This window comes from Salmo salar, chromosome ssa04 (assembly GCF_905237065.1).
Source record: "Salmo salar chromosome ssa04, Ssal_v3.1, whole genome shotgun sequence".
Taxonomy (NCBI): domain Eukaryota; kingdom Metazoa; phylum Chordata; class Actinopteri; order Salmoniformes; family Salmonidae; genus Salmo; species Salmo salar.
In genome coordinates this window covers 27811677-27824514 of record NC_059445.1, presented here as the reverse complement: position 1 = coordinate 27824514, position 12838 = coordinate 27811677, and the positions used below count along the sequence as shown (strand labels likewise).

The 12838-nt window shown below is 42.4% G+C and overlaps 1 protein-coding gene across 2 annotated transcripts; it reads left to right on the top strand.

The window, feature by feature from the left end:
• The first annotated feature begins 517 nt into the window (after positions 1-517).
• Positions 518-12292, top strand: cnga1a (cyclic nucleotide gated channel subunit alpha 1a). Of its 2 annotated transcripts, XM_045716774.1 has the most exons (10): positions 518-773; positions 1075-1191; positions 2924-2986; positions 4680-4961; positions 5123-5227; positions 9131-9237; positions 9376-9680; positions 9866-10171; positions 10371-10982; positions 11159-12292. In XM_045716774.1, exons 5-10 carry the CDS (start codon positions 5199-5201, stop codon positions 11402-11404), a joined length of 1605 nt encoding a protein of 534 aa, XP_045572730.1. In that variant the 5' UTR covers positions 518-773; positions 1075-1191; positions 2924-2986; positions 4680-4961; positions 5123-5198; the 3' UTR covers positions 11405-12292. The 2 variants fall into 2 exon arrangements, with proteins under 2 accessions (XP_045572730.1, XP_045572731.1); XM_045716775.1 differs by lacking the exon at positions 1075-1191 and having other exon boundaries at positions 527-773.
• The last annotated feature ends 546 nt before the right edge of the window (positions 12293-12838 follow it).

The window sequence follows — 12838 nt, the reverse complement described above, 5'->3', positions numbered from 1 at the left end:
ACACACAGGTGTGGTATAGTAGGAGGCATGTTAAAGCAACCCAACCGTCTGGTTTGTATCATTTGTAAAGCCTGTGGTTTAATCTCAATACTTTTGTGTCCTCCTCTTAACTCCTTTCCTTCATCTGCCCTAAAATGAACTGGGAGAGCGAAAAGCACAGGCTCCTCGACGGTATCCGACACACAGATTTACCCTCTGTGTTTTCAGACAAAGGAAATAGGGCGGGGATAGGAAGCCACTTTAGACTATTGAGATGCCCCTTGTGTATCAGCAGCAATCCCGGAGTTTCAAAACGTCAAACCCACACTGATGTTTTATTATGACAGCGTGAGAAGCTGTGATAGGGAGGATCAATTTCTGTGTTTTGTGTATTGTTGGATGGATGAGGCAACTTGATGTATTTTATTATTTATTGTAAAATAAAATGCATTTATTCTGGAGTGGTGCCGCAAAGGGCCCTAAACATAGAAAGGGAGTGGAGGAGGGTGACCGCCCTGAGACTTTGCCACCACAGCCACTTTCATCCATCTCCATAATCCTCAAATCCCACTCAGGGTCAGGAAGACTCAATGACACCACTACTGCAACATGCTTATTTTGTATCCATTCATCAAATTAGCTGTATATCGGTGTGATATATAACCTGATAGGCTGTTTATCTATACTTACATTACACTTGGATTAAGTGTCTGTGTGGAGTGGGAACGAAAGGACTGCTTATCTTGAGGTCTGTGATGACTATGGACAGTGCACTATGCTGACTAGCGGTAAAGGTAAGACTACATGAAACTGAATGTAGTATTTTATTCAGTAAACAAAGTTGTGGTCCTTGTAATTGTGATATTTTTTCATCTGTTGTCAAGATAAAATCATAACAACATTAGCAGTAATATATGGATGTCTAGTATGCCTCTATAATTCACCCCAAAAATGTTTTATCTACTTTGTTGTCATTATGTAAACCCTGTTGTATTGAATACATTCATTATATCTAAACATGCAGTTTTACAATGCAAGAACATTTATGTTTTTGGCATAAGGACAATATGTCTCCATTTGCTTTGTGTTTGATAGGCTACCCAGATTGGCTGCCATGATCAGCACATCAAGCACTCGTCCGTTTCTGGCGGTTGCGCCTCGCATTTCTCCAAACATGGCCACATACACAGAGGAGGACAGTGAGGATGAAATGTAAACAATACATACAGTTGAAGTCAGAAGTTTACATACACCTTAGCCAAATACATTTAAACTAAAAAATTTTATTTAATCCTAGTAAAAATTCTCTGTCTTACGTCAGTGAGGATCACCACTTTATTTTAAGAATGTGAAATGGCAGAATAATAGGAGAGAGAATGATTTATTTCTGCATTTATTTCTTTCATTACATTCCCAGTGGGTCAGAAGTTTGCATACACTCAATTAGTATTTGGTAGCATTGCCTTTAAATTGTTTAACTTGGGTCAAACGTTTTGGGTAGCCTTCCACAAGCTTCCCACAATAAGTTGGGTGAATGTTGGCCCATTCCTCCTGACAGAGCTGGTGTAACTGAGTCAGGTTTGTAGGCCTCCTTGCTCACACACGCTTTTTCAGTTCTGCCCACAAATCTTCTATGGGATTGAGGTCAGGGCTTTGTGATGGCCACTCCAATACCTTGACTTTGTTGTCCTTAAGCCATTTTGCCACAACTTTGGAAGTATGCTTGTGGTCATTGCCGATTTGGAAGACCCATTGCGACCAAGCTTTAACTTCTTGACTGATGTCTTGAGATGTTGCTTCAATATATCCACATAATTTTATGTCCTCATGATGCCATCTATTTTGTGAAGTGCACCAGTCCCTCCTGCCACAAAGCACCCCCACAACATGATGCTGCCACCCCCGCCATGCTTCACGGTTGTGATGGTGTTGTTTGGCTTGCAAGCCTCCCCTTTTTTCCTCCAAACATAACGGTTCTATTTTTGTTTCATCAGACCAGAGGACATTTCTCCAAAAAGTACAATCATTGTCCCCATGTGCAGTTGCAAACCATCATCTGGCTTTTTTTATGGCGGTTTTGAAGCAGTGGCTTCTTCTTTGCTGAGTGGCCTTTCAGGTTATGTTGATATAGGACTTGTTTTACTGTGGATTTAGATACATTTGTACCTGTTTCCTCCAGCATCTTCACAAGGTCCTTTGCTGTTGTTCTAGGATTGATTTGCACTTTTCGCACCAAAGTACGTTCATCTCTGGGAGACAGAATGCGTCTCCATCCTGAGCAGTATGACGGCTGCGTGGTCCCATGGTGTTTATACTTGCGTACTATTGTTTGTACAGATGAACGTGGTACCTTCAGGCATTTGGAAATTGCTCCCAAAGATGAACCAGACTTGTGGAGGTCTACAATTTATTTTCTGAGGTCTTGGCTGATTTCTTTTGATTTTCCCATGATGTAAAGCAAAGAGGCACTGAGTTTGAAGGTAGGAATTGAAATACATCCACAGGTACACCTCCAAATTGACTCAAATGATGTCAATTAGCCTATCAGAAGCTTCTAAAGCCATGACATCATTTTCTGGAATTTTCCAAGCTGTTTAAAGGCACAGTCAACTTAGTGTATGTATATTTCTGACTCACTGGAATTGTGAAACAGTGAATTATAAGTGAAATAATCTGTCTGTAAACAATTGTTGGAGATATTACTTGTGTCATGCACAAAGGAGATGTCCTACCCGACTTGCCAAAACTATAGTTTGATAACAAGACATTTGTGGAGTGGTTGAAAAACGAGTTTCAATGACTCCAACCTATGTGTATGTAAACTTCCAACTTCTGTATAACTGTATATAGCTACCTGTTGGTCCAATTGTTGTTTGATACTGAACTTTATTGATGTCGCCGTGTTTTTGTTGGCTGTATTTTAAATATTGTTTGTTGTTTCCAGAGATGAAACTTCTCCTGGCCCAGGGCGTCTGTTCAATGTGAACAACAGTAACAACAATGAGGAGTGAGTCAGTCCCCATATACTGTGTGTGTGTGTTGTATGTGTGTAGTAGTGGTAGTAGTAGTTTTATTACATTACATGTTGGCCATAAATGGCAACTAAAAATGTAATTCGTTCACAGCACATACAAGTAAGCAAAAACAGCAAAAAAAATCAGGAAGTTTATTTATTATTTTACCTTTATTTAACTAGGCAATTCAGTATAGAACAAATTCTTATTTACAATGATAGCCTAGGAACAGTGGGTTAACTGCCTTGTTCAGGGACAGAAAGACAGATTTTTACCTTGTCAGCTTGGGGATTTGAGCATGCAACCTTTCGGTTAATAGTCCAACGCTCTAACCACTAGGCTTCCTGCCACCCCGAAGTTAGGATGGGAGCTGAAGCATTTAGTTTTGGTAGCGTCAATGTCCTCCTGAGTGGTGGGAGGCAGCATCACGGTCACAGGGATGAAGCATGGTGGTCACAGCCAGGGGGGAGTCGTGGGACAGGATCAGATAGGTCCAGAGTCATTAAGCAGCGTACCCCGTACACTAGCGGTTCTGGAGGGGGGGCAGTACCCCTGTGACAACAATTTTGGACCCCCTTGTGGACCCCATAAATGTGGAGTATGAAATAATTTTTACCTAACTAATTTTTACTATCGTTCTTTTTTTACATCCGTTATTAGACAGTGGCAACGTGGAACATGGTCTTTTGCCTGCTAATGCCTGCAATGCAGTGAAGAAAACGATATGACAACAATAACGTCTAATGTAACTGGCCCCTCTAACAGTACAACTGGCCCCAGCTTGGCCCCCCCAGTTGAAATGGTCTAGAACCGCCACTGACCCCGTAACGTAGCCACTTGACTTTGACAGCTACTCCTCCACTACCAAAAAGTAGCACCCTCCTGGGTGATGTCGCTGGCGCCAGAAAGCTCACCACTTATCAGTAGTGCAAAGTAGGCTATTACAGTCCTCAAGCCTCTGCCATCACCACAAGCCATCTCAACTGTCCTTCCGCTTCGGACTTCTCCTCAACCTCAAGCCACGGCATTTAAAAATAAAATACTGCTACTTTGTCAGTTTGCTAGCTAGTAGCTACCTAGCAAACATCCACAATGGTACAATGTGGGTGAAAATATTCTCTCCACGTAGGCTACCCACATTGGGCAGATGCACCTTTGCTCATTGGCTCCACATGGACCCCAAAGTCATTGGGCCAGTGTGGCCCAGTGTGGGGAGACCATATCTGGTGGACGCAGCTCTCACTTTACCTGAAATAAGCCCATCTTTTCCCAGAAAACATACCCACATTAGCACGATGTGGGCCCAATGAGGGTTAAAAGATTGGACCCATGTAGGCTGCCCACATTGGACATATGCGCCTTTGCTTATCGGCTCCACATTGGCCCCACAGCAGCTGGCCCCAAGGGCAGCCCTCACTTTGCCTGAAATAAATCCACCCTTTTGGATCTCCTGACTGTTACAATGTATCAGAAATTATTTACAGAGATACAGCAGCACAGTCTGCTAGCCATTACAGCTGCCATGGCAACTCTGTGTGTGTGTGTGTGTGTGTGTGTGTGTGTGTGTGTGTGTGTGTGTGTGTGTGTGTGTGTGTGTGTGTGTGTGTGTGTGTGTGTGTGTGTGTGTGTGTGTGTGTGTGTGTGTGTGTTTGTGTGTGTGTCATAAAATGTGTCCTTTTACCCTAGGGAGGAGAAGAAAAAGAAGAAAAAGGAGAAGAAAGAAAAGAAAGAGAAAAAAGAGTAAACACCTAATTTGTCCCTCATTTCCATGAATGCTGCATAGTTAGATAGAAGAGAGGTTACATGCACAAAAGCTTCAGAAACTTGTATTTGTTTTCTCAGGAAAAAGAAAGAAAAGAAGAAGCAGAAAGAGCAGGAGGAGAAAGAAAAGGAGGAGAAAGAAAAGGAGGAGAAAGAAAAAAAGGAAAAAGAGGAAAAGGAGAAAAAGGAGAAAGAGAAAAAGGAGGGGTGTGTATGATAGTAATATCTCACCCGAAGCGATATACTGATATCAGCATTGATATCTGTATATGACTCTGTTTAAATTAAATATTAAGTATATTATTATTATGTTTAATGTATTAAGTATTAAATATTAAATTAACTTCTCCATCTTCCTTTCCTTGCAGGGCCAAAGAAGTGTTTTTCATCAATCCAGCGGGCAGTCTGTACTACAACTGGCTGTTCATTATCACAATACCAGTCATGTACAATTGGACCATGATAATAGCCAGGTAAAAATGTACAGTTTAAAATATATAGTTTGTTTAAAATATATAGTTAAGTTAGTGGCATGGAATGGATTCTGAGGTTAAAACAAGTTATTATTTTTCTTTTTTTACAAAGTTTCTCCTTTTATATAGTACCAGTCAAATGTTTGGACACACCTACTCATTCAAGGGTTTTTCTTTATTTTAACTATGTTCTACATTGTAGAATAATAATGAAGACATCAACACCATGAAATAACACATATGAAATCATGTAGTAACCAAAAAAGTATTAAACAAATTGAAATATATTTTATATTTGAGATTCTTCAAAGTAGCCACCCTTTGCCAGCTTTGCACACTCTTGGCATTCTCTCAACCAGCAGAGAATGATTTTCCAACAGTCTTGAAAGGAGTTCCCACATATGCTGAGCACTTGTTGGCTGCTTTTGTATCATTCTGCGATCCAAATCATTCCAAACCATCTCAATTGGCTTGAGGTCTGGCGATTGTGGAGGCCAGGGGACTCATTTATAAAACTGTGCATAGGTTTCACGTCAAAAGGTGGCATATGGACAAAACACAGAAAGTGCTTATGCACAAAAATATTCAGATTTATAACACAGTGCACACGCACGTCCCACGCCGTCTTGTCCCACCCTTTTAACGCCCATAGCTGCCTATAAATAGTCAGTGAAACACGACTAATTAATATTCATCCATACTGACTGCATGACGACAATGACGACAAATCCCGACAGAAAGGCTAAAAAAAGAAATTTCACCCAGTGTGAAATGGAAGTTCTTGTAGGGGAAGTTGAACCAAGAAAAAATATATTGTTTGGTGTGGGCATTAGAAATGCCAAAAATGCATTAGAGTAGTAGCATGTGGCGGATGCTGTGAATGCTGCTGGCTCAGAAGGTCGGACTCTCTCAGAAATAAGAAGTGGTCCGACATAAAAGTGGAGGCCAAAAGGCCTTACACAGACAAAGTGTTTGTGCCACAGGTGGGGGAAAGGGGACATCGGAGCTCAACCCCCTTGATGAGCGACTTGCCAGTATTATAGGGGAAAAACTCCTGAGTGGAGTAGTGACTGAGGTGGAGGGGGACATGGACATGCAAGATGCACCGGATGATCCAGGTATGTAATTAGTATTCTCTTGTTTAAATAGAGTAAACCAAATGCATTGAGGTTGGTGTTGAAACATTTATTTACACAAACAATTATGACATTTTCATAAAAAAGTGTCACTGCGTGTTCCATCGGGGTCGGTGGTGCTGCAGCTGAGCAGGAGCTGAGTGCGCCCAGCCTTGGTGTCTCCAATGCACCTCGTGCGTCACAACCCTCCAGCGGCCGTGTCCTCACAGATGCAGTCCTGCAACGCAAAGCGACACCATCGACGCTATTAATGAGGTTGCCAAGGAATTGAAGTGGGACAGGCACGGCTTGGTTTCTGCGGGTCCTTCTCTGTAAAGCTGGGCCCACTACAGCACAGAGATCCAAGAGAACAGCGCTTGGTAATCGGAACGGGCTCCTAATTCACTCATCATCATTGGCCAGTAAATCTGGCTGGTCTCTGAAAATTGGTTCTCTCAGAATTATTCCATTCGCCAAATCTTCCAACAGTGCCAAAGCAGCCATTGTGCGTCATTATGCATTGTAATTGCATGCCTTTTAAATACCCACTCATTTGATTGTAAAAGCTACAAAATTGCGTAACACCTTCAGGTGTGGTAATTACCCTTATTGTAACTGACAATGACAGGGACATTATCACATTGACAGTTCTGAGCAACAAACATGTGACAACAATATATGAAACTGTGCACTCGTATCTGCCCACCTGAGGCATCGAAAACGGCATCAGTTTAAACGTAATTTATTAGAATACATTTCATAACATGCAAGTATTGTTTAATAATTACATATCCAATTAAATATGAATCCCGATTAAACTGTACAACATATTAGGGGTTATTTTGCAAAAACATATCTCCGTTTGTATGTATTATCCTAAATCATGTTTTTTTTGTGCACTCCAGGGAACTCTTCATACATAATATGTGAGAGGTAACATTTAGATTTATTTTACACAATGGTATCAAATTCAAAGCGTTTCTCGAGTTTCATCCTCCTGCCATCGGAGTCGCAGTTTCTCATTTCTCCAGTATGGGTCAAAGTGTCCGTGGAGGACCGCACATTCTCTGTGTAAGGGTCAAATAGCCCTTACACAGCCTAGAGGTGTGTTGGGTCATTGTCCTGTTGAAAAACAAATTATAGTCCCACTAAGTCCCACAAACCAGAAGGGATGGCGCATCGCTGAAGAATGCTGTGGTAGCCATGCTGGTTAAGTGTGACTTGAGTTCTAAATAAATCACTGACAGTGTCACCAGCAAAGCACTCCCACACCATCAGACATCCTCCTCCATGCTTCACGGTGGGAACCACACATGCAGAGATAATCCGTTCACCTACTCTGCGTCTCACAAAGACAGTGTTTGGAACCAAAAATCTCAAATTTGGACCAAAGGACATATTTACACCGGTCTAATGTCCATTACTCATGTTTCTTGGCCCAAGCAAGTCTCTTCTTTTTGGTGTCCTTTAGTAGTAGTTTCTTTGCAGCAATTCGACCATGAAGGCCTGATTCACACAGTCTCCTCTGAAGAGTTGATGTTGAGATGTGTCTGTTACTTGAACTCTGTGAAGCATTTATTTGGGCTGCAATCTGATGTGCAGTTAACTCTAATGAACTTATCCTCTGCAGCACAGGTAACTCTGGGTCTTCCTTTCCTGTGGTGGTCCTCATGAGAGCCAGTTTCATCATAGCGCTTGAAGGTTTTTGCGACTGCACTTGAAGAAACTTGAAAAGTTCTTTACATTTTCCGCATTGACTGATCTTCATGTCCTAAAGTAATGATGGACTGTCATTTCCCTTTGATTATTTGAGCTGTTCTTGTCATAGTATGGACTTGGTCTTTTACCAAATAGGGCTATCTTCTGTATACCACCCCTACCTTGTCACACCGCAACTGATATGCTCAAATGCATTAAGAAGGAAAGAAATTCCACAAATTAACTTTTAACAAGGCACACCTGTTAATTGAAATACATTCCAGGTGACTACCTCATGAAGCTGGTTGAGAGAATGCAAAGAGTGTGCAAAACTGTTATCAAGGCAAAGGGTGGCTATTTTGAAGAATCTCAAATATAAAATATATTTTGATTTGTTTAACACCGTTTTGGTTACTACATGATTCCAAATGTGTTATTTCATAGTTTTGATGTCTTCACTATTATTCTACAATGTAGAAAATAATAAAAATAAAGAAAAACCCTTGAATGAGTAGATGTGTCTGTAACGGCTGTCTGGAAGAGGGAACCAAGGTGCAGCAGAGGATGTGTTCATCATTAGAATTTTAATTCAAATAAACAAGAGAACACTACAAAATGAACAAAAACGACAGCAAACAGTCCTGTTAGGAAAATACTCAAAACAGAAACAATTACCCACAAAACCCAAAGGAAAAACATGCTCCTTATGTGTGACTCCCAATCAGCAGCAACGAGCTTCAACAAAGAAATACCAAAACATAGAAAAAGGAACATAGAACGCACACCCAATGTAACACCCTGGCCTAACCAAAATAAAGAACAAAAAACCCCTCTCTATGGCCAGGGCATACAGTGTCCAACATTTTGACTGGTACTTTATATAAACAAAGTGTAAGACAAAAATTGCTTTTCCAGTAAATTCTTCTTTTGTGTAACTTCATATTATCTTCTTACTCACCTGCAAGTAATTTCCCACTCGAAGTACTGGGTGCATTTTATTTTAAAGACTCACAATTTGTTTAAGATATGCTTGTATTAAAGCATGGTTGAGCATCTAACAGTTTTCTCTGCTCTGTCTCCTGTGTGTCAGGGCCTGCTTTGAGGAGCTGCAGCATAATCACCTAGTCACCTGGATGATTCTGGACTACATCTCTGATGTCCTCTACCTGGCTGACATGGCCTTCAGGACCAGGACAGGTGTGTGTGTGTATGAGTGTGTTTTAGTTTCCTTTCATTTAATGTTTTATGTCCGCTCTTTCAAATTGATACATCACATGTCGCAGTTTTATTATTACGCATGATACTTTTATTATTTCTTACAATACATTTTGTCAGCCTACCTGGAGCAGGGCCTGCTGGTCAAAGACAAGAAGCTGCTGTGGGAACGTTATATCAGCAGCCTCCAGTTCAAGCTGGACGCCATCTCCATGCTGCCCACAGATGTGTTTTACATCTACCTGGGGATCAACTACCCCGAGATCCGCCTCAACAAGCTCCTCCGAATCACGCGTATGATGGAGTTCTTCACCCGCACCGAGACCAAGACCAACTACACCAACCTCTTCCGCATCTCCAACCTGGTCATGTACATCATCATCATCATCCACTGGAACGCCTGCCTCTACTACTCCTTCTCTAAGGTCTTTGAGTTTCTCAGCTGCTGGATGTACTTATTGTGATGTCGATATCTGCTTATCATATGCATTTCTTAGGCGTGTTTTGTCCTATGCCCAAAAGTACTTGTTTAATGCTTTCATTTCTTTGTGCTTTTATGGTGTACATTTATTATACAAAAATCGGGTAATCAATTAATCAATTAATCTAGTCCATCGGCTTCGGCTCTGACCCCTGGGTCTACCCGGACCTGAATGACCCAGAAGAGCCAGAGTTCGGCGAACTGGGGAGGAAGTACTCTTTCAGCCTCTACTGGTCCACGCTGACGCTGACCACCATCGGCGAGACACCATCACCGGAGTTGGACTCAGAGTTCTTCTTCCATGTGCTGGACTTCCTTGTGGGTGTGCTTATCTTCGCCACCCTGGTGGGAAACATCAGCTCCATGATCTCCAACATCAGCGCTGCGAGGGTCGAGTTTCAGGCACGCATCGACAACATCAAGCAGTACATGCAGGTGCGTGTGTGGGGTTCGTAAAGGAGCCATCAAAGTATTGAGGATTTGTTGACTCAAATGTTGGTGCACTATTACACTTTATAGAAATTATGTTAGCGCCCATTGTGGGGTTGGAAGGGCAAGTGGTGCGTCACAACTGTAGTTAGTTGTCTTATATATCATGAATACGAGTCAATTTCTCCCTATAACACCTCTACAGAAGTGGAAGGTGGATAAGGACCTGGAGCTGCGAGTCATCACGTGGTTCGACTACCTGTGGACCAACGACAAGGCTCAGGACGAACGGGAGACGCTGCGGTACCTGCCCGACAAGCTCAGGGCCGAAATCGCCATTAACGTCCACCTGGATACTCTCAAGAAGGTCCGCATCTTCGCTGACTGCGAAGCGGGCCTGCTGATTGAGCTGGTGCTCAAGTTGCAGCCCCAGGTCTTCAGCCCTGGCGACTACATCTGTAAGAAGGGCGACATCGGCCGTGAGATGTATATTGTCAAGGAGGGCAAGCTGGCGGTGGTGGCTGATGATGGCATCAAGCAGTTCTGCGTGCTGGGAGATGGCAGCTACTTTGGGGAGATCAGTATCCTAGCGATAAAGGGTTCTAAGGCAGGGAACCGGAGGACGGCCAATATCCGCAGCATTGGCTACTCAGATCTCTTCTGCCTGTCCAAGGATGACCTGATGGAGTCATTGACCGAGTACCCAGAAGCCAAGGGCATGCTGGAGGAGAAAGGTCGTCAGATCCTGCTGAAGGACGGCCTGCTGGAACTGGACCCTTCCAAAATTATCCCCGAAACCACAGAAATCGAGGAAAAGGTTGGAACTTTTAAAACTTGCCTTAAATTTTATTTCCTTTACATAACTGCCTTTTTGTAGAGTTATCTATTCTTGTTTTTAGTATTTTAATGCACAAACTGTAAGACTTAAAAAATGTTGTACAACATAAAGTGCATTCTAAATGTGACATTTTATTATTATTATTTTTATTTAAGGTGAACCGCATGTACAGCAACCTGGAGTTGATGCAGACCAAGCTGAAGAAGCTGCTGGGAGACTACAGCATCAGCCAGAGGGCCACGAGGGAACGCATCGCTGAGATAGAGCGGCTGACTGGAGAGGTTGTAGCAGAGGAGGACCTAGATGAGGAGGAGAAGGAGGGAGGGGAGGAGGAGAAAAAGGAAGGGGAGGCAGAAGAGAAGAAGGATGATGAGAAGAAAGAGGAGGAGGAGGAGAAGTAGATTTCTTGTGAGGAAAAAAACAAACTTTTTTGGTGTGGTCTTAACACAATTTGAGCTAACTGGATATAGACCATTAGAAAAATAAAAACTGCTTGAATTGAAGTCTGCTGGAATATTGGTTAAAACAATTTTTTTTCTTGTTGAAGGGTTTTCAGCTTTTGGGAAATCTATGATTTTTGAAACCTGATGTAACAGACTTATTACACTATTTGTATTAAGATAATTCAACTACTAGAGGGCACCAGAGGCCATAAAACTATGTATCACTTTCACACTGGTCTTTTTTAAGTGTTTGGACCCCATATGTAACACACAAACTGACCACATGAAGAAAGTATATGATATATGAATTGGCAAACAGAAATACTGCCCAAGCTTGACTATTGTGCTGTAGTTAACCCTCAAACTACTCAAACTACTATCAATATTTTTTAGCATAGCCCAAAGTTAGTTCATTAAATTCTTCAAATGTTTCATGACTTTGTCAATCAAAGGGATCTGTTGGAGTGATCTCTACGTGATAGACAGATAACCTGCACAGATGGAGCATGTTATGTTCTCACCTTTGGTTATAACTAAGTATGATCGCGTAAAAAATCTAAATTGTCTTAGATATATGCTTAGTTGCAGTCAAAACAGCTCATAAATGTCTGTCAATGGCATAAATACTTGGTAGAACTGTGATACAATAACCAACTACCCTCTGAATGTAGACATAGTGCTGTATTGGTGTGTATTCATAACAAAATACCGGAATTCCTATAATGCCCTTCAACATTCTATATATTTACATTTACATTTAAGTCATTTAGCAGATGCTCTTATCCAGAGCGACTTACAAATTGGTGCATTCACCTTATGATATCCAGTGGAACAACCACTTTACAATAGTGCATCTAAATCTTTTAAGGGGGGGGGTTAGAAGGATTACTTTATCCTATCCTAGGTATTCCTTAAAGAGGTGGGGTTTCAGGTGTCTCCGGAAGGTGGTGATTGACTCCGCTGTCCTGGCGTCGTGAGGGAGCTTGTTCCACCATTGGGGTGCCAGAGCAGCGAACAGTTTTGACTGGGCTGAGCGGGAACTGTGCTTCCTCAGAGGTAGGGGGGCCAGCAGGCCAGAGGTGGATGAACACAGTGCCCTTGTTTGGGTGTAGGGCCTGATCAGAGCCTGAAGGTATGGAGGTGCCGTTCCCTTCACAGCTCCGTAGGCAATCACCATGGTCTTGTAGCGGATGCGAGCTTCAACTGGAAGCCAGTGGAGAGAGCGGAGGAGCGGGGTGACGTGAGAGAACTTGGGAAGGTTGAACACCAGACGGGCTGCGGCGTTCTGGATGAGTTGTAGGGGTTTAATGGCACAGGCAGGGAGCCCAGCCAACAGCGAGTTGCAGTAATCCAGACGGGAGATGACAAGTGCCTGGATTAGGACCTGCGCCG

Coding starts and splice junctions, on each gene's coding strand:
- cnga1a (XM_045716774.1), top strand. CDS start 5,199: ATGTACAATTGGACCATGATAATAGCCAG. Junction 9,238..9,375: donor GGCCTTCAGGACCAGGACAG/GTGTGTGTGTGT, acceptor ACATTTTGTCAG/CCTACCTGGAGCAGGGCCTG. Junction 9,681..9,865: donor TCTACTACTCCTTCTCTAAG/GTCTTTGAGTTT, acceptor CAATTAATCTAG/TCCATCGGCTTCGGCTCTGA.